At 40.8% G+C, this 22,402-nt stretch overlaps 1 protein-coding gene across 1 annotated transcript; it reads right to left on the reverse strand.

The window, feature by feature from the left end:
- Positions 1-8,777: 8,777 nt before the first annotated feature.
- LOC148009674 (pentatricopeptide repeat-containing protein At2g33680-like) lies at positions 8,778-11,516 on the reverse strand. The gene has a single exon (XM_087672820.1). It carries the CDS (start codon positions 11,514-11,516, stop codon positions 8,778-8,780), a length of 2,739 nt encoding a protein of 912 aa, XP_087528946.1.
- Positions 11,517-22,402: the final 10,886 nt, after the last annotated feature.

A 22,402-nucleotide genomic window follows, 5' to 3' on the forward strand; every position in this document is an offset into this window, starting at 1 on the left:
CAAAGGCACGCAAATGATCATAAGAGGGGGGTTTGCCTGCCCATACCTCCTCTATAGCCTGGGTGACCTGTTAATGAGATGCACTGCAGTAGTAACTACCTCAACCCAAAAGTGCTATGGTAAGCCAACTTGGCTAAGCATGCTACGAACCCTTTCCAGAATGGTCATATTCATACGTTCAACCATACCATTCTGGGGTGGGGTGTAAGGGGCAGTCAACTGACGCTTAATACCCCGCTCATCACAAAACTGCTCAAAAGCACGTGATACATACTCACCCCCATTATCTGACCTTAGGCATTTGAGCCTTTTCTCAGACTGGTTCTCTGCTAATGCAAGCCAACGCTGAAATGTATCTAAGACATCAGATTTTCTCTTTATGGGATAAGCCCAAACCTTACGTGAGTAATCATCTATGAAAGTAACAAAGTACTTTGTCCCACCAAGTGACTGACAAGGCATGGGCCCACATACATCTGAGTGCACAAGAGCTAAGGGCTCACCCATGCATTTCTTACCAGACTTTTTATGTGTATTTCTAGTATGCCTGCCATACAAACAATGATCATAAAAATCAAAATGTGAATAGTCAAAAGGCAAAAGATACTGCAAAGCACATAGCATTTTCATTCCTTTAAGAGACATATGCCCGAAACGAGCATGCCAAAGGGATACATGGGGAATAGAACCCACAGACAAAACATGATCCAATGTAGCTCCAGATACAAGGGATAGAGGCTGCCAGCCTTGGCACCTCTTGCAAGTACAAGCCTGCCACAAGTAATCTTCCATGCAGAGTCTCCAAAAGACATAAAATACCATGCATCATCAAGCTGTCTAGCTGACATAAGGCTATGAGTCAACGCAGGTACATGGCATACATCATGTAAAACAAAAGAACTGCTAAAAGGAAACTGTAGCCTAACATCTCCAATGCCCACAATGTCAAGAGACCTATCATCACCAAGACGCACAGAACCAGACATGGTACGATAGGTATGAAACCAATCTCTACAGGGTGTCACATGAAAGGATGCACCCAAATCCAAGAGCCAGCACTGCGCATACATAGAATGTATCTCAGAAATCTATAAGGCATCTTATGAAGAAGCTGCAAGTATGTAATCATCATCTGAATCAGTGGCCTGCATGACATTAACCTCATCTATCTTCACACTGGACTTTGCATGTACAATACTGCACTCAGAAGACTTTTCCTGCACTTTTTCTTTTCCCTTTTCCTTGCGCTTATCATCGCGCATTTTATGGCACTGCGGCCTAATATGCCCTATTTTCCCACAATAATGACATGTAAGATTAGACTTCCATCCACAGGACTTACTACGACTACGTGTCTTGGACCTAGACTTCTGAGAGTCCCTATCCTTATGATCATTATCATGCCTGCCATTTCTACCACCTCTAACGGTCAATCCATGTGAAGAGCGGGAAGCATCATTGTTTCTCATGTTGATTTCTTCAGTCAATAAAGCACTCTCAATATCTTTGATTTTCAGCCCATCAAGCTTGTTCGTGCATATGGCAGTACGGAATACATCCCATGATTCAGGCAAGGTTCCAAGCACAAACAACGGGTGCAAGTTGTCTTTGAACTCAATACCCTGTGACAAGAAACTCTTCATGATAGCATAAAACTGACTGAAATGAGTTGAAAGGGAGGTCCCCTCTTTCATGTGAAGGTCGGTTAAGTGCTTCAGCCAATACATCTGTGACGTGGGACTCTGCTGCGTATAGAGCTCTTGAATCTTCTCCCATAAATCCCATGCACTCTAATTCTCGTCTTCAACAACATTATGATGGACCTCTTCTGAGAGTGAAAAAATAATGGTAGACTTGCATAGCTCATCAACTTCCATCCAAACATCATCATCCATATCTTCAGGTTTAACACCCTTGAAATGCAAGGGTTTAATCTACAACTTTTGCACCAAAACCTGCCATATTTGGGACTTCCAATACCCATAGTTGGTACCATCCAACTTGGCAATATTAAAGAGAGCTGTATCTTTCAAATGACCAGCCATACTCTCCCAAATCAAAGCAAAAAAGTAAAATTGCAGGTGGTTGTAATTAGCAAAAAATACACTAAAATCACTGCTAAAACTGACTGAAAGGGTGGATTTCACCAAGAGGAGCACATGTCCACCAAATATGGCTATAGGTGCATGCCCCAGTAGGCATATCAAATCAGCCCACTAGAGACAAACTGCAGACATAAAGCTCTCAAGAGAGCAAATGCATGTAATTGTCCCACAAGCTCAAGCTCATCTGTAAATAAGACTATGTGTACATCCGAATATACCAAGAGGCTCCCACTGGAAGTGAAAGTCAGATGCAAAGAGAGCAAGCAACGCTCTAATACATCAAATACATAGCATCAAACATGCCAAATCCCAATAGGGTACATCCGAAACATAAATCCCAAGCTATTTCAGACCCGTAAAGCATAAGCCTAAAAGCATTCAAAGAGCATGTAACTGACAACCAAATGTAATGCCTAGTAGATCCAAAATGCTCAAATACATCTGAAGATGAAGCTCCAAGTAACTGTCAAGCATGGGCAAACCAAGTGGCATCCATATCTGACCAAGGCATAAATGCAAGAAGCCTAAATGTCAAGCAGTGACAATAGGCATATACCGGTCCAAAGCATGCCAATTGAAGCCAAATGCTAGTGAAGAACAACCAATTCGGAGCTTAATACAAGCTCAAAAGTATTCCGAAACCAAGAAGAAGCATTTGACAACCTCCAAATACATCAGTATGATCATTCAAACCTCCAGGATGCACCCCTATCCATGAACCAATGCATACACCAAGTAAATGAGCTTCAGTCCAGTGTATTATAGCAAGCAATTTACTATTATATGAAGCTCAAACGGTGCTCAAATCTGCTCCAAATCAAACCCAAAGCATAGACATAGCATGCCATAACATCCCGACATCACCCAGCATCAATAGGCATCAACAAACGGGCAATGCATTAAACAGTAAATATCAAGTGTTGCCATATTTTGACAGTCCTGGGACTGTGTATACAACAAGGGGCTGAAGGGGGAAGCACTCGAATCGGGCACCGGGAGCCAAGATCCAATGCCGCGAAGTCGGAAGATGATCGGAAAGCTTGCAAACAATGCCAAGAAGCCAGGAAAGAAGCTAGAAATGCTAGGAGGGGATCAGCCCAACCCCCTAAAAATGCGTCGCATTTTGCGTTGGCTTCTCCTGGAGGCTGGGGGATCTTCTACAGCCCTCGGGGGCACTTGGCAATGTCGAGGGGGCTCCGATGCAGCCCGGGAAGAAGCCGTTGAAGGTCCGGAAGCTTGAGGAGGAGGCAAGAGATCAAAACATACCTGCAAATGAAGGTGCCATGGCTGCCATTGAAGCTCGGGTTGAAGCTCTTCAAATCCAGGCTGAAGAGAATGCTAGGCAAGCTCCAATGCCTTTGCTCTCATACCAGTTGAAAGGGAAGTGGAACCCAGGAGGAAGAAGCTTGGCGGTGAGAGCTATGGCGGATGGAAAGCAAGAGCCAAGAGAGAGAGAGACTCAAAAGTGGGAACTCCAACAACCACAATGTGTGGCCAGGCCTTCCTTTATTCAAACTATCACTAAAAGAATAAAGAATAAGCGACTGTGATGGGCGCCCATCACCTGCAGTGTGCAGTGGCGGATACTGTCAGTGTAGTAATACACAGATGGCTAGGCAGAGGCGCCTTTACCCCCAACAGTACAATTGGTACACTCTTCTCTCTATTGAGAGTGACCTCTAGGCTATTTAAATAGCCTCTAGATGGCTAGGGTTAGGGTTTCCCCCTATCCTCCAATTCATTCACACCTAGCTACCTTTATCCACCCTTGCATACATAGGGTTACCATGCATATCTCTCAACACCTCCCCTCAATGCCAAAGTGGCATTAGACTACAGGACATGTTAATGTGCCCTCCCCTATCCCCCCCCCTCCCCCCCAAAAAAAAAGAGATGCTTTTATAAATCAAGCTACAAGAGTGCTTATAAGTAGAGGCTTTATAGATTTAGAAAAGTTGATCATTGAGTGTTTTGGAGACAAAGTTGGCCTCCAATTCTTTTGGTACTTTAGGGATGGTAGGACATTTACTAGTAATATGCCCTATCTTCTTACAATTGTTGTACTTCATTTTGTTAGGATATTTTTCCAATAATTGCTGACAAGATGTCCTTTCTTATTGCGAAATGAGCATTTGGTGGAGACAGTATGAACCAAGAGTTACTCACGGGTTGTTGAAGCAAATGCCTAATTGGTATTACCTTCTTTCTGATTTCTTTTCTCCTCAACTAAACAAGATTGGATGGTACTTTCCAAGGTTGGATTAGGGATATTTGTAAAAGTAGTTACAATGGTTGGGAATACCTTCTTTACAGTTCTCAAGAGAATTGCAATGGCAACTTTATCATGAATTGGAGCTTGCATTGAGGATAGTTGTGCCATGAGCCTCTTCATGTGAGAGATGAACTTACCTAGGTCTTATCCTTGCTTATACTCCAAGCTAAAAATTCAATCTTAAGGAAAATTTAAGAGTTATTTCCTTTAGCGCCATAAAGCTTTTCAAACTCATCCCATTTCTCCTTAGCAGTGGAGAGTTAGTCAACGTGATGAATCAAGGATTCATCCAAATGAAGCATGATTATTTAGCCTCTTTCATCATCTTCTATATCAAGTGGATTTAATGGGTTAATAACCTTGGTCCCTTTGATGAAGGGCCAGTAGCCTCATTCCATCATTTTATACTTCACTAATACCTGCCATGGATGAAAGTCTTTTCCATTAAACTTACAGATTTGAGGTCTAACATCGGCATAGGCCATGGCCATGATAGGAAGGTCTTATCGATTGCTCTAGGAAATAGCAGTGTCTAGTTCTTTACACAATGGCCAATAAGTGTGAAAACAAAAGAGATTATTAATACATAGCATGCTCAAATCTGATGTGTTATAAGATGAGATGAGGGAGGAGAATAATGGTCTACGTTTTTATAGCCTACGCCTACCCTTACAATGATAGTTAAGCACTTAATGAATATGCTTAAGATAGAGACTAATCTCCTCAAGATTGAGATTTAGAGTAAAACATCTTCCACATACTGATTAGAAACGTGATCATGACTATGAGATGTAGCATTAGTGCTTACAATCATGTATCTCATAGTATATGTTTACAAGTCACCTTTCTTATGAACTTAATGATGTTCACCAAGTGTTTTTGAACCTAAGATGGAGCTTCCAGATCTGCAAGAGACTGCACATGACTTAAAACAGTTATTAGAATCACTATTAGTGTCAACCAAGGTGGTTAATGTTAAAAGAAGAAAGCTTGAAGCTTTCTATCTATGGCTACCAACAAGGCATACATTTAGGGTTTTGCTTTGTGTGAGTAATAGGGAAGCAATTTCAAGAAACCCTCTTAGGTGGAGATAGCCCACTTGGGGGGCCAACAAAGCCCAATGGTAGCTTGGATGATTGTGCCCTCAGCAAGTTGCGCCATCGAGCCAAATTGATCGCTGCGAAATCTATACTAGATTTATGAATTCCAATAATGCCATCCTCCTATAGATGCCCAATGTCAAACTTTGATGCTCCATGATGTTGCATCCTGAGCTAGGGAAGAGATCTTCAGAAGTGGTATTGAGTTATAATGCTCTCTTTTGCTCTCCCTAGGTTCTCCAACAGAGGTAGGTATGGCAAGCAACTATGGAGGTGAATATGGAGGTGAAGAGGTATGGTGAGAAGATGGCATGCTCATGTGCACTTAGTGGGAGATGAAGTTAAAGGAAGCTTTTTGGATCAGAGATGGCTCTGATACCATGTTGCAATATCAAAGTGAGAGTAAGAGAAAGTGTGCACAAGAGGGAGAGAGAGCTCAAGTACAAGAAGAAGATCTTGCTTAATGAGTTGTTTACAAGTACAACTGGTACACTCTCCTCTCTATTGAGAGTGACCTCTAGACTATTTAAATAGCCTCTGGATGGCTAGGGTTAGGGTTTCCTCTTGCCCTCCAATTCATTGACACCTAGCTACCCTTATCCACCCTTGCATACATAGGGTTCACATACCTATCTCTTAACAATCAATGCAAAACCCTAAGGTAAATAATTGAAGTAGTTTCTCAACATCCCCTCTTATGCCCAAAAAGGGATAAAAAAAGAGGAGTGAAGAGAGGTAAGAAGATATAGAGGATTCCTTAGATACAAGTTTTTCACCTAAAAGGTACCCTATAGTAAAAAATAGTAAGCATGATGAACTATAGAACCCAACTCCACCTCAGCAGAGAAGCCATTAACTCCGTAGCTCCATACTAGAAGGAATTCAAAGGCCTTGTCACCAACTCATGGCTAATGAACATTCAAGGCCCCAATTTAAATGGTACTTGAAGATCTTGGATATCAAGAGAAGAAATTACTATTGAAAGACGTCTATTCGCAAAGAATAAATGGTGGATGAAGAACTTCATGAGTATGTACCCCCTCTGAGGGTGAAGATACATGGGCTCCTTCTAAAGTTGAAGAAGTAGCAAGAGTTCTCGCAAAGGGCAAAGAAAGAGTATCTCCCTTTGCATCCCCCTCTCTAAGAGATGGGAAATCTAAAAACTTGTGGATCACAAACTCCAAATCATCCAAGGACGAAGAAAGTACCTCTAGTCATGCCAAAGAAGCTATTTTGGGCGCCAAAGATGTCGAAGAACTCCTAGAGGTCGCCTCTCGAACCTTGGTAGTTGAGGGTAGAAAAAGAAAAGGCTCGTGCTGAGCCAAGGGTGAGTGATAATCTTTGTCTCTCAATGGAACGTGGACTACGAAGCTGGAGTAATGGAAGTTAAAACAACCTCTTGAAAAAACAGACTAACAAGCAAACGATATCCAATAATCACAGTCTCTTGGTGGAGTGGACTCCTTGTGCTCGGGAGGACTTAGTGTACAATGGATGCATCTTATTGGCTTGAGCATAAAAATCTGATACTCCATGCAAAACAAACTATGTGGCCTAAAAGGGAGAGGTGGAACAATGAGTGCCTAGGGGTAGATGCATATACTCTGATAGTGTAGGAAGCAAAGGTCGATGTTAGTAAGCATCAATGGTGTGTCTGATGATGCCGTACTAGGAGCATCTAGTGGTCTGTCCATCTGCCTATGGAGAAGGCATAGCACCAATGTATCAACCTGTAAAAGAGAGGGTGGGAGGAAGAAGAATAAGGGTATCTTCCAATGATGCAACAAAAATAGAGGAAAATCAATAGATGATGCCGAACCCGCAACGTGTCTTTACCTTCTCTAATGCAGAGGATCTTCATGGCTTTTTAAGCACCTCTAGCTCTGATATCATGTCAAAACAACAAGTTTGTTCTTATACACCTCTGGCTCTGATATCATGTCAAAACAACAAGTTTGTTCTTATACAATGTCAAAACAACATCAATGCTGTGATATCATGCCAAAACATGCGACAGATCAAAAAGATAATAAGGTGAGCGGTGAGAAACACCGTGTGTACAACAAATACTGAGAGAGAAGAGACTCAAAAAACAAAGAACGAGATGATGAAGCATTGATTCATACTATGTAAGGAAAACCTCATACAACAGAGCCGAAGCTCTGAAGATAACTGTATTGTCATATCTGAAGCAAGCAGCAGCACCTGTGGGGAATCTACACAATGAAGGGAGTAAAACGCAATCCTTTGGGCAATGGGCCATCGAAGTAATCATTGGAAGATGAAGGACACTTGTCAAGGGAGTAAAACACAATCCTCTGATGCCGTTAGGGCAGCTGTCGAGGGAGCAAAGTGCAGTCCTTAGACGCCAGGAAGTGGGCCAAGCTATAAAACATAGATGCCTAGGGTGTGTAAGTTGCCAAACTCAGTGGTAAAATGTTAAATGCCGCAATAGAACACCGAAGTAGAACATAGATGCCTAGGGTGTGTAAGTTGCCAAACTCAGTGGTAAAATGTCAAATGCCGCAATAGAACACCGAAGTAGAACACCGCAATAAAACACCAACCAAAAATCATAACGTCCTCCTCACAGGGTGTGAACAGCAGTGGATAGGAAGGAAAAAGGAAAGAAGAATGTGGAAGAGAGTGACACAATGTCAAAAGGAATGAATGTGTGGGATGGTGGTGTGGTATCCAAATGAGGGGAGACGTGGCCTATGTTTAGACCCTGCTGTCTAGGGTGGCACACCACTGTGTGGGTGCCCACTGCAAAATGCCCAAAATGAGGGTGCCAGCCCTTTTTGGGGCTGTCAGTTCAAGACCCTAACGAAGGTGAATAACTGAAGAAGTGGTTTCTGAACATCTGCCACCACAACCTTGCACTCCATGATCTGCCATTGCTTTGACCTCTCTTCCAATTTATGTTTTGATCTCCTGTTTGTGCAAGCAACACACCACAATCTAGCTGTGACTAATATGGCCCCTTTACCCTAGAACAAGAGACCTCAGATCATGCTGCCTATCAAAAAAACAATTTCTTACAAGTGCAAGTTCTTGATCATGTTGTCTATAGAAAGCACCATTTCTTGCAAGTTCTTCAGATCACAGGGCTGTAAGAAAGCACAATTTCTTACAAAAAGTGCAAGCTCTTCAAACTTATACAACAGTGAAAACAATGTTATAACTATCAATTCAAGTTGAGCTGCTTCTCACAGATAATTTCGTAGAGACAGCATTGGCTTTATGGCATGTTAAGCATAACGAATATATGTCTGCAAGCCCATGGGGCATTTCTCTTTTTCACTCAGAGACAAAGTTTGACATTGAATCTAGATCAGGCACATACCCTTCATACTTGATGTATACATACAGAAACTCTAGAAACGTTGGTGCATCCTTTCTTTGATCAACACCCACAACAAATCCATGTAACTCTCTGTTCACTTCAATAGAAGCACTACCAGGCACTTTCTTTGCCTCTGCATGCTTCCTCGTCTCCTCCAGTCTGTTTGCGTCATTCCACCTGCCAGCACTGGCATACACATCTGTCAACAACAGATATGCAGAAGCATCCTCTTGATTCGCCTCCAACAGCTGCTGAAAGCATGTTTGTGCCAACTGCACTTTTCCATATTGTTTGCAAGCATTAAGCAAAGCCATCAAGATCACACTAGATGGGGGGTACTCCATGGCTGCAACAAGTTTCTCTGCCTCGGTAAGGAACCCAGATCTTGCCAAAAGGTCAACCATACAAGCATAGTGATCGAGAGTTGGTTTCACGTTGTGTTCACTTTGCATTTCCTTGAAATACTCTTCACCCAAGGGGATGGAGCTGGCATGGCTGCATGCAGCAAGCACACAGATAAATGTAACAGCATCTGGCTTGACACCCTGTTGCTGCATGTGCTCAAAGCATTGTTTAACCATTTCACCATCATGATTTTCACCGTAAGCCTTGATCATTGCTGTCCATGCGACCACATCTTGGGAAGGCAGCTTGTCAAACACTTCACGAGCTTCCCTTATTGAGCCACATTTACCATACATGTCTATCAACATACTCCCCACAGAAAGATCATTTTCCAATCCGAATCTACTGACCTCATGATGTATTTCATGGCCCGTTTCAATAGCTCCTATGGTGCTACAAGCTTTCAGGCAAATAACATATGTGACACCATCTACAGAGATACCTTCAAACTGCATTCGTTTAAAACAATCCAGCACTTCATTATCAAGACCGTGTTCAGAGTACCCTGCAATTAATGAAGTCCATGAGACTGCATCTTGAACAGCCAAACAGTCAAACACTGCCCGTGCTTCTGCAAGCAAACTGCATTTTGTATACGTATCAACCATTGCATTACCAACATAAAGCTCTCTTTCCAACCCCATTTTGGTTACCTGAGTGTGTATTTCTTGGCCAGATTTTGGCTCTCCTATGGTACCACAACCATTCAAGCTGCAAACAAATGTGAAAGAATCAGGAGTTATGCCGTCCAGCTGCATATTCTGAAAGCACTTCAAACTCTCCTTACCAAGGCCACATTCAGTATATCCTGCAATGAGTGCATTCCATGAGACAGCATTTCGAGCTGGCATCCCCCAGAAGACATGGTCAGCTTCAGCAAATGAACTGCATTTGGCATACATATCCACCAGTGCGCTGCTTACATAAAGGTCTCTATCCAAACCTCTTTTTGTTGTTTCTGCATGAAATTCTTGGCCTTTGTCTAGGGCTTCTGAAGCAGCAAACGCTTTCAGGCTGCAGGCAAACGTGTTAGCATCGGGAAGAATGCCCTCAGACTGCATTTTCCAAAAACAAATAGCTGCTGCTTCACCAAGTCCATGTTCAGCATATCCTGCAACCAATGCATCCCACGAAACCACATCTCGAACTCGAAGCCTGTTAAGCACATCCTGAGCTTCGGCAAGCAAGCTGCATTTGGTGTACATATCCACTAACGTGTTAGCCACATGAAGCTCCCTTTCCTGTCCCCTTTTGGTTAACTCACCATATAACTCTCGGCCTGTTTCTAACGCCCGTATCATGCCACAAGCTTGTATGCAAAAAATAAATGTAACACTATCAGGGGATGAACCCTCCAGTTGCATGAGTAGCAAGGAGTTCAGGACTTCTTCACCAAATCCATAATCACTATAAATGGCAATCAGGGCATTCCACAAGACTGTGTCTCGAAGTTCTGCACTATCAAACACCCGGTGTGCTTCTACAAAAGCACCACATTTCAGATACATGTCGATAAGTGTGCTGCAAAGAAAGAGCTCTCTTTCAAGTTTCCTCCAGGTCACTTCAGCATGCAGCTCTTGACCAGTTTCTAGAGCTCTTGCCATGCCACAGGCTTTTAAGCTGCATATAAATGTAACAAGATCAGGGGAAATACCTTCTGACTGCATTCTTTGCACACAAATTCCTGCTTTCTCACCCAGCCCACATTCAGTATATCCTGCAATCAGAGCATTCCACGAAACTGCACTTCTGACAGGTAGCTTGTCAAACACATGCTGTGCTTCTTCAAGTAAACCACACTTACCATACATATCTATAAGCGTATTCCCCACCACTGCACTGCCAAAGGAGACGTCTCTCTCAAATCCCCGTTTGATTATTTCAGCATGTAATCCTTGCCCTTTTTCTGAGTCTTTCAGCCTATCACATGCATTGAGAAGAGCCACATAAGCATGCTTGTTTGACTGTACACAACCTTCTTCTTGCATTTTGGAATACAGATGGAAAGCTTTTTGAGGTTCCCCACTATTAGTATATGCAGAAATAAGAGAACTCCATGAATGCTCATTCTTATATGTGAGCTTGTCAAAGACCTGCTGGGCAACTGGCAAGCCCCCACATTCTACCAGCATGGGGACAAGATAGTTGCCGAACATGGGATGAGTTTCCAGCGCTTGTTCTCGGATGTAGGCATGCAAGCTCTTGGCATGATAAAAGTTCTTTTCCTTTCTGCACTTATTTAGGATGCTGATCAATTTCTCGCCGGCTGCAGGTATCTCACCCTGCATCCCTCCTCTTCCGGTCCAGCAGTATATGGAAGATCATCTCAGCATGCATCACAATACCCCATTTGATACAAGTCCTTTTCCTATCTACACTTAATTAAGATGCTAATCAATTTCTTAGCAGCTGCAGGTATCTCACCCCGCATCCCTCCTCTTCCTGTGCAACAGTATATTGAAGATCATCTCAACATACATCACAATACCCCATTGGCTGCTCGAGCTGGGGGGCCACATGTACAACAGCATTACTCGCCAGAACTCAGTCTGTGTCAGAGCTCTAGACGTTGAAATAAGCAGCATAGCAGAAAACCAGGCTGCACTTCCATCCTGTCATTTCTTCATTATCTCCATTAAATAAGCCTTCCATCTTGGTTTGATCCAGCAACGCCCAATACGATGGTTAGTGGCAGTGATAATAAAGCTTCATTCACTTCCCCCTCTTCAGGGATGATGGCGCTTTCATAAAATTGTGGTCTGCAGCAGCCCAACTTTTTGCAGCGGCATTGTTGGGGTTCTATTAGGCTGCAACGCCCTAAAACCTTCTGTACGACTCTTATGCAAGGCATCATTATAATCTACTTTCCCCCGGTCACGGAACAACGCCTGCAGAACGCCCTGCAGAGGTGTTCGTTATTTATTATCATTATCACCATTATTATTATTATTATTAAGTATTAACGATCTAATCATATTAAGATTAATTATTTATTGTTATTATTAAGTATGAATGATCTAATGATATAATGACAAACCATGCAATGATATTAGGAGTTTGAAGAGGAGATTGTGGAAGTGAAAAAACCATAGCTTTTTATTTCTCAGCAATGTTGGTTGTGGCTAAGGGGCGATTCTAACCTCCAAATCTAACCTCCAAATGCAAAAATAGTATTCAACTTGTATATACAATTGTAGAAGCTACATTTGACACACACTTTCGCATCCATCCCCTCTCCAAACAACCCACCCCGCCCCCTGCCCAACGGCCCCTTTTTCTCTTGTGTGTGTGTGTGTGTGTGTGATTATGCAAAAGCATTAGGGTATGTTCCAAAACAAACCACTTGATATATACCCTTGGTTATACTAGACACCCTATTACTTTCTCATAGGAGAAAACACTAGCCATTAGAGATCCTAAGTTGTTAAACTATGGAATTCTAGTAAAAGATAAGGGGAATTTTTTACCTTCTTTTTTGCTAGAGAGCCAATGAAGGTTTTCGCAAGGCAAGCCCCCATTTTTGGTTGTCCGAGGTTGGAGAAAAGGTCATTCTCTCTCATTTGCTATCAAAATTTGGTAATTTGAAACTCATTTTCGGGCAGGTTTTAGGCACTCTTGACTCATAAGGTGACTTCAAATGAGGGAGGAATTATCTTTTCTCCAACTTTAAAGAGCTAGATTTGGTTGGGGAAAGAAACATTTTTACTTGTTACTATACAATGACCCTTTACCTAAAATTAATGAAGTTACTTTAACATTGCAACCACCTCCCTAGGGCTTCTCACTTAAAATGTTTCCATCAACCAACACCTAGCACTACAAAGACATGAAAAACTATTAGGATACAATTTTGGCTATGGCTAAGGGAGGATCTAAATGTCCAAATGCATGCTAATTACAACAAGGGACACAACCACACTTGATACAACCAAAGAACATCATTTCAAACTTGGATAGAAGACCCAAAGGTTAAACTCACTCACACTCGAAAATTTTGCAATTGGGCTTCCCCCCCGCGGAAAAAAAAAGAATCCAAGAGATGTAGGAAATTGTCTAAACAGATAAATGAAGTAATGTATTGAGAAATACATAGGTTAGTACAAGTTGAGATACATGTAATGCAATAAGAGATTACATAAGGGATTATATTGGATATGGAGGAAAAATGACCTTAAATGTACGTGGTGTTAAGAAACAAAATGCAAAAGCAACTATGAGCTAAAATAGGAGGCATAGAAATCAAATGGCATGCAAACCTAAGAGAATAGATGCAAAAAGATTTGAATGCAAAAGATGCAAAAAAGGATGAATTGATTGGGGAAATTAAAATAGCCTTATTGCATGCAACGAGAAACTTGAGCATCTTGAGGAATAAGACAAAGAACAAAATGTATCCATAAGGCCTAAATTGGATACTGAAATCAAGGAGGTAAAGACACATGTTGAAAATGAAATAACAACCTTTGTTGAGGTAACCAAAAGGACAAATGCAGTGGTAGAAGAGAATGCCAAGTGGATCGATGCAGTGAAAAAACCAAAGAATACCAAGAAGCAAGATTGAAGTGATGAATTCACCCTTGGAAGAGGATGCCAAAAGAAGGCAAGAGCTTTACATGTGCAAGTCACTAGTTGGAAGGAAAAAGGCACACCTCAAGAAGATGGCAAAGTGCCTTCGCACAAAAAAGGAAATACCTAAGATATCTATTATACATGCATGGAGCATAGGCAAGGATGATACTAGAACTTGAGGACTTAACTTGAGATTCTCAAACTTCGAAAAGAAGACCTTTCTCTCCAAGACAACAACCCCTAAAGGAGAGAAGATTTACCTAGATGAAGACTTGACATCCACACATGTGGACATAGACAAGAGCACATACCATGAGTGTATAAGGCCCAAAAGGAGGGGAAATGGGAAATAGTGTGATGTAGTGCTTAGGTCGGATGCATGATGCTTTGAGGACACATTTAAAGGAAGAGACATTGCAATATACACTAAAACACACCAATGCATGGGAGCAGGCTACCAGAGGTTTGTGGCTATAGATGGAAATCAGTGTATCATCGTCAACCACACATGGATGACAAAAGTAGAGGGTCTAGAAGTGTGGCAATGCTATATAAAGAGGATCTACATGACATTATCCATGTAGTACATAGGCATGCATATGCATGCAATATGTGGATCAAAATATGTACTAGTAGACCTAAAGATCTATATATTGCAATATGTTATTTTCCACCATCATACTCAAGATACACATCTAAGATGATTCACCATGAATGCCATTATATGGAGGCAATATGAGATTTGCAAGTTTGGGAGACCTACTTTTAGTCGGTGACTTCAATATATGCACACCTAATGAATGAACATCTTTGTATGGAATAGAAGGACCTATGTATCATGTTTGGCCAATTAAGGATTTTGGGATACAAAGGTCGAGCTTGCATAAACGTGAAGTGATAAAAATATGGGACAAATTTTCTTACATTGGGAAGTGCTCATGGACTAGCTATATACAATGATTTGTCACATTGGCCAGGTTTAGATGCACTCACATGTTGGAATACTAAAAAGGGTGCGAGCACAATGGACTACTTGACGGGATCACTCACATGGCAGATTTGTAAGAGAGGGGGATTTAATAATGGGAAAATACTAGCTACACTTGCTGGTATATAAGGTGTTAGGGACTTGCTTTTGGACCATCAGATTATAATACAAGTCTCCTTTCATCTTCACCTCTCTCTCCAAGCTTTCATGGCTTCTTCCTCTCTCTTTTTGTCTTTCTCTCTCCTTTTTTAGTATTTCTCTCTCCTCATCACTCTCTTTCGACAGTCTTTCTCTCTCTCCTACACACTCTCTCTCCTTCTCTCTCTCTTGTCCTCTTCATGACAAGTGGTATCAGAGCTCTAGTCATGATCCATTTAGTTACCTTACATGCTCAGTTACCATCCTTTTCAATTAAAAATAAGAAGTTTTAGGTACATAGGGACATGCACTAAAATGGAGGAGCACTGAAGAGCTCAGGGTCAAGGACCAGGAGGACAACAGCATTAATGGAGTCCTTGGACCAAGTTTAGAGGCTGGAAGACCGGATTTGGCACCTCGTGGGTCATTTTGGGCCAAATTTGAAGGTAAATTTCTAAAGATAGTGGTCACAAGAGTTAGAAAGTGATGCCAGGAGGCATATTCCACGGTGGATTCCGTGAGGTTTTACGGTGGATTCCGTAAACTTAGATGACCAGGGCTCATACACAAAGAGGATTCTTTGTGCGAGAAGTTGATGGGGACGCCTGTCCTTTTCGGGCGTTTCATTAATTTAGTGTGTACATGGGTGATTCCATAGCGGGTGATTCCGCAAAATGCATATTAAATTAATAAACGTTTATGAGTTTAGAGTGCGCATTCGTAATAAATTAAGGTTAGGATTTATTTCTAACCAGTTGATTTATTTATGTAGCTGAAGACTGCTAGGTATTCACTTTTGTCGGTTTAAATTGTATTATTTTACTAACGATTGTGAATGCTTCAGTTGATGTGTAGAGATAGCAGCAGTGGTGGAGAAAAGCATTGGAGTCTAGCGGGTATTCAACATTTGGACTATATTTTGATAGGCGCCATGCCTATATTTTGTTATGTCTATTGAGACATCGATTATTTATTATTATTTTGTATGCGCTTATGCGCCCGGATATGTTATTTCTATTTGGACATTGAGATTGGGCGTGCCAGACACTATGGGCACCGTCCATTAGCTTTATTTTCCTATTTTTGTAGAAAGCAAACTCAAAAGCTAAAAGCTTGTCATATTTTTGTAATTGGGCTATTATTGAGCATGAAGATTGGAAATATACATAAAATACATGCTTTGTGAAGCGCTCACGCAAGGCATGGGGGAGATTGAACCCAATTTGTCTCTTACCTCTTGTCGTGCATGCTTTTACATGGTTTTTTGTGCAAAAAGGTAGAGTACTTTGTTCTTGGGGACCTTCCGGGATTCACCACGTGAGTTATCTGCGACCGATCTGCGCATGAGTGGTATCAGAGTGGAGCAAAGATCAAGAGCTTCCAATCGCTACCAATCTCGGGCGAAGGCGGAGCTCCAGGAACAAACGGGCTCTACAGTCAATCTCATCGCGAACCGTCGATACAGGCAGACTTCTGGCGATCAAGAACCCCTGTTTCCACTGTCAGATCGCGAAGGACCAAGCTCTGCAGGCGGAGGACCACTCATACACTTCCATCATCAAGTCGTGGAGTTACAGAGATAAGCTCTCTTCATAATCAAGTTTATTATCATAAGAAAGCTTAATCTTAAGCTTAGGAAGGCCTAATACTCAAAATCGTGACAAAACGGCTTCATCCCGAGAAATCCGGCGGAAAAAACGGACCCCCCCCTCACGAAATTTGATGACGCCCTGTAAGTCCACCATTAAGCTTCATAAGCTTAAGCTTAATCACTTAAGCTTAAGGCTTTCTGCAAGTTACACAGGTCAGATAAGTCGGCAAACTCCGGGTCTCGCACTTCTGAAGTCAAGTTCCGCAAGTCGACGGTAATCAAGTTCTGCAAGTTCTGCAAGTCGGCCTAAGTTCAGCAAGTCAACAACTCTGCAAGTCTGCTAAGTCTGCAACTCTGCAAGTCAGACTAAATCAGAACTGACTAGTGCTTAAAACTCATAGAAGACTTGTTCGTATGCAAAAACTCTGAACTGGAAAGTTGTTCGCAGCAAGTTGTTCTACCTATCTGCAAGTTCGTTGAAGTACTTTCAGCAAACGAAGACAGAAATATTGTAGAATTTCTGAAAATTGAAGAAGAAATACCCAAGAATACATAGCCTTGTAACCACAAATTTGAGCTACGCTCATCCCGCTAACCTGATTTTGAGTGAGAAAGGTTTGTTGAGTTTTACATGATGACTACCCCACATATGGATGATCCTATGGCTGAAGACGACCTACCTGAGCCTACCATGGAACAAAAGCTGGATCTAATCATGCTACAATTGGAAGAAGAGCGAAGGGCTAGGCAAGCCTTGCAAGCGCAATTGACAAAGCTACAAAGAGCGTCCACTGATAAAGAAGAACCTCAAGCTGAAGATTTGATTCGCCGTACCATCGACGCCACCCTTGAAGCACAAACCATTCGCAAGGAATCCAAGATAAGTAAATGAAGTTTCAAGTTTCGCACTTTCAATGGCATAAGAGAAGGAAATACTGTTTTATCATTCATTAGCCAGTTTGATGACTATTTCCATGAGGAAACTTATCCCGAAAAAGATAAAATCAAGTGTGTTACTAATCATCTGATAGACAGAGCATCACTTTGGTGGACCGTAGTCCGCAAGAGTATAGAATGTCCTGCTACATGGGAAGATTTCAAGAAGAAGTTCATGCAAAATTTCCTTCCACCGCAATTTCATGAGAAGGCTATCAAACAATGGGATTTACTTCAACAGCGAGATCGTGAGCCTATTCCACAGTATACAGAGCGTTTTTGGAATGCACTCTTACAGCTACGCATGCTTGAAGACGTACCAGAGACGACACATAAGCGGAAGTATATGTCTGGACTTCTTGGACATTACTACGCTGAAGTGAACATGTTCAAGCTTGCTACCCTTGAAGACGCCATCTCCTTAGCTCACGACACTGAAGATAAGTTACGCGAAAGAGATCGACGACCACAGCAATTCCAAGCAAACGGTAATTATGGATCTAAACAATTCAATTCCAATTTCAGAAGGTTTAATCCAGGACGTTTCTCATCACCATCTTTCCGCAAGAATTGGCCTAAACCACCTGCATTACCATCCACTGTCAATCCAAATCAAAAGCCTATTCCACAAGCAAATCCAAATATACCCAGACTCCCAGCCATTGCAAATAATGTGACCAAAGCCAAGCCAATAGTATGCTACAAGTGTCACCAGCCAAGGCATCTCGCAGCAAATTGTCATTCAAAGAAGCCATCAGCACATATCAATTACCTTGGGGCCATGGACGAAGAAGAGCATGAGGATATGCCAGATTTCACTGAAGATGAGGATGATCCTACTACTACTTCCGACACTTTACCAGGTATGCCTACTTCACATTCATTGTTGACTATGAAATGTATGGTGCATGGAAAAGAAAGAACTATATTGCATGATGACGGTAGTACCCATGACTTTATTTCAGCAAAATTGGTAAAGGAATTAAAATTGCATACAGTACCTACGCATTATCGCATAAAAGCTGCATTTTTAGGCACTAGGTATAATGGCACACAAGAAGTTCAAGATTTAGAAATTCAAATTGGTCCATACATTATTCTAGGAATGCCATGGAGACACCAGCATAATCCAAATATAGATTATTCCACGCACACAATGAATATTAATTTTCAAGGACAATCTATTACATTATTTGGTATGCATGCATCTCATATTTTTCTACTACTTTCGCATACTCAAGCAAAACGTGCACTACGCAAGAATACTAAATCATATCTCATTTGGGTGAATGAATTGCACGCAAAGGAAAATCATATGCACCCTAGGCATAAGGAATTTCTTGCATATTTTAAGGACTGTTTTGCAGAAGACCTACCACCAGGTTTACCTCCATCACGTCCAGAAGACCATAAGATTGATCTAATACCTGGCACACAACCACCTTGCAAAGCACCATATAGGCACAATCAAATAGAGCAAAAAGAAATCCAGAGTCAAGTTGAAGAATTACTAAATAGAGGCCTAATTCGACCTAGCAGTTCTCCATTCGGTGCACCTGTGCTCTTAGTCAAGAAAAAGAATAATACCTATCGTATGTGTATTGACTACCGAGCATTAAATAAGATCACTGTAAAGAATAGGTATCCTATACCTAGAGTTGATGACCTTATGGACAAACTGCAAGGATCTTCTATATTTAGTAAAATTGACCTTAAGTCTGGATATCATCAGGTGAGACTAGATAGAACTGACATATTTAAGACTGCATTCAGGACACAGTTTGGCCATTACGAATTCTTAGTCATGCCATTCGGATTAACTAATGCACCTGCCACTTTCAGTAGAATGATGAACTGTATTTTTCTAAAATATCAGTATTGTGTGATTGTTTTCTTTGATGATATTTTGGTGTTCAGTCAAAGTGAAAATTATGAGCATTTATCATTAGTTTTTCAATTACTGAAAGAAAATCAATTGTTTGCAAATCCTGAAAAGAGTGAATTCTTTAAGACAGAAATAGAATATCTAGGTCATATTGTATCAAAAGAAGGAATTAAAGTTGATCCTAAGAAAATTGATGCAATATTGCATTGGCCTGTTCCTAAAAATGTACATGAACTACGCTCATTCCTTGGTCTTGCTAGTTTCTATAGGAAGTTTGTACGTAATTTCTCATTACTTGCTTTACCATTAACCAAACTTCTTAAGAAAGGAATTGTTTATCAATGGACTGAAAACCAGCAGAAATCCTTTGATTTACTGAAACGTGCATTAACCAATGCCCCTGTTTTACAATTGCCTGACTTTAATAGACCATTTTTTCTAGTTGTGACCGATGCTAGCGGATCAGGAATAGGAGCCGTATTAATGCAAGACAACTATCCAATAGCATATTCTAGTTCTAAGCCGAAACCCTCTGAGCTCAAATATTCCACTTATGACAAGGAACTCTTAGCAGTTGTACAAGCATTAAAACAATGGAAGCATTATTTAATGGGTTCAGAATTCATGATAAAGACCGACCAGCAAAGCATTAGACATCTACTTAGCCAACCCCAAATTTCTGACCGTCATATCAAATTGGCTTCCTTCATTCAAAGTTTCCATCCTATCATTCAATACCAACCTGGAAAAGAAAATGTAGTTGCTGATGCATTGAGTAGAAGACCTGCCATTCATAATATTTCTATCATATCTTTTGATTCTTTGATTGCTATGAAAGACACATATCACCAGGATATTACTTTTCATTCTGATTGGCAAAAATTACTTCAAAATAATTTCATTCCTGTTGATTCATTGTCATATAATGATGGATTTATGTTTTTTGAAAAGAGACTGTGTGTTACTATTCCATTCCGATCTTTTGTTTTGAATGAAATTCATTGTCCCCCATATCAAGGTCATAGAGGTATCATTTCTACATTACGCATGTTAACTGAAGATTTTTATTGGCCGCATATGGATGCAGATGTATCTAATTTCGTTTCTGAATGTTTGATTTGTCAACGAATAAAGAGACATCATGGTAAACAGTATGGATTATTAATGCCTTTATCTATTCCATCTAAACCTTGGGAACATATATCTATGGATTTCATTACTGGTTTACCAAATACTAAATCTAACCATGACATGATTTGGACAATTGTAGATAGATTTAGTAAGCAAGCATATTTCATTGCATGTAAGAAAACTTTAACAGCATCACAAGCAGCACAGTTATTTTTGAAAACTGTTTTCACTAACCATGGATTGCCAAAAGTGATTATTTCAGATCGTGATTCTAGATTTTGTAATAATTTTTGGATTACACTGTTTGCAAATCTAGGCACAAAGATTGATTTCTCATCTGCATTTCATCCAGAAACAGATGGACAAACAGAAGCCACAAATAGCACCATTCTAGATCTTTTATGTGCATACACTATCTCTAAACCTCAGACATGGGATACTCATTTACATTTATTACAGTTTGCATATAACAATACACCGCACACATCTACAAAGAAAGCACCTTTTGAAGTTATTTATGGATATAGATTATCTACACCTGTTGCATCTTTGTCTAATAGATTTCAGAGTGCTGATGATATTGCTACTATGCATAACACTATTTTTGATGAGGTCAAGGATATGATTGCTAAAGCCCAACAATCATATACCAAACAAGCCAACAAGAAAAGACAAGCCATGAATTTCAAAGTTCATGATTATGTTTGGCTTAGAATAGAAAAGCGTAGACTGCAAAGTGTAGATAGACATCCAGTTGTCAAATTAGCTCCTAGATTCTATGGACCATTTAGAATCATTCATAAGATTAATGATAATGCATTCAAGTTAGAATTGCCATCTTATTGGAAAATTCATAATATATTTCATATTAGTTTATTGAGACCATTTAGAGGCCAATTACCTATCCACCCTGTCTATGAAAACCCACCTTTACTAGAAGAAGAGACTGAAATATTTGAACCAGAAGCCATCATAGACACTGACTACATGACCACTAGAACTAGCCGAAGGTATTCTAGATATCTAGTGAAATTTAAGAACCATCCTGTAGAGGAAGCACAATGGATGCACGCTAGAGACTTAAATGCTTTCCCCACTCTGTTAGCTCCACATTGAGCTAATAGCAATTGAGGTCAATTGCTATCCCATCCTGGGGGTATGATGCCAGGAGGCATATTCCACGGTGGATTCCGTGAGGTTTTACGGTGGATTCCGTAAACTTAGATGACCGGGGCTCATACACAAAGAGGATTCTTTGTGCGAGAAGTTGATGGGGACGCCTGTCCTTTTCGGGCGTTTCATTAATTTAGTGTGTACATGGGTGATTCCATAGCGGGTGATTCTGCAAAATGCATATTAAATTAATAAACGTTTATGAGTTTAGAGTGCGCACTCGTAATAAATTAAGGTTAGGATTTATTTCTAACCAGTTGATTTATTTATGTAGCTGAAGACTGCTAGGTATTCACTTTTGTCGGTTTAAATTGTATTATTTTACTAATGATTGTGAATGCTTCAGTTGATGTGTAGAGATAGCAGCAGTGGCGGAGGAAAGCATTGGAGTCTAGCGGGTATTCGACATTTGGACTATATTTTGATAGGCGCCACGCCTATATTTTGTTATGTCTATTGAGACATCGATTATTTATTATTATTTTGTATGCGCTTATGCGCCCGGATATGTTATTTTACTAACGATTGTGAATGCTTCAGTTGATGTGTAGAGATAGCAGCAGTGGCGGAGGAAAGCATTGGAGTCTAGCGGGTATTCGACATTTGGACTATATTTTGATAGGCGCCACGCCTATATTTTGTTATGTCTATTGAGACATCGATTATTTATTATTATTTTGTATGCGCTTATGCGCCTGGATATGTTATTTCTATTTGGACATTGAGATTGGGCGTGCCAGACACTATGGGCACCGTCCATTAG

This window comes from Lygodium microphyllum, chromosome 30, assembly GCF_053477565.2.
Source record: "Lygodium microphyllum isolate KBCC chromosome 30, Lygodium_microphyllum_v1.1.10, whole genome shotgun sequence".
NCBI lineage: Eukaryota > Viridiplantae > Streptophyta > Polypodiopsida > Schizaeales > Lygodiaceae > Lygodium > Lygodium microphyllum.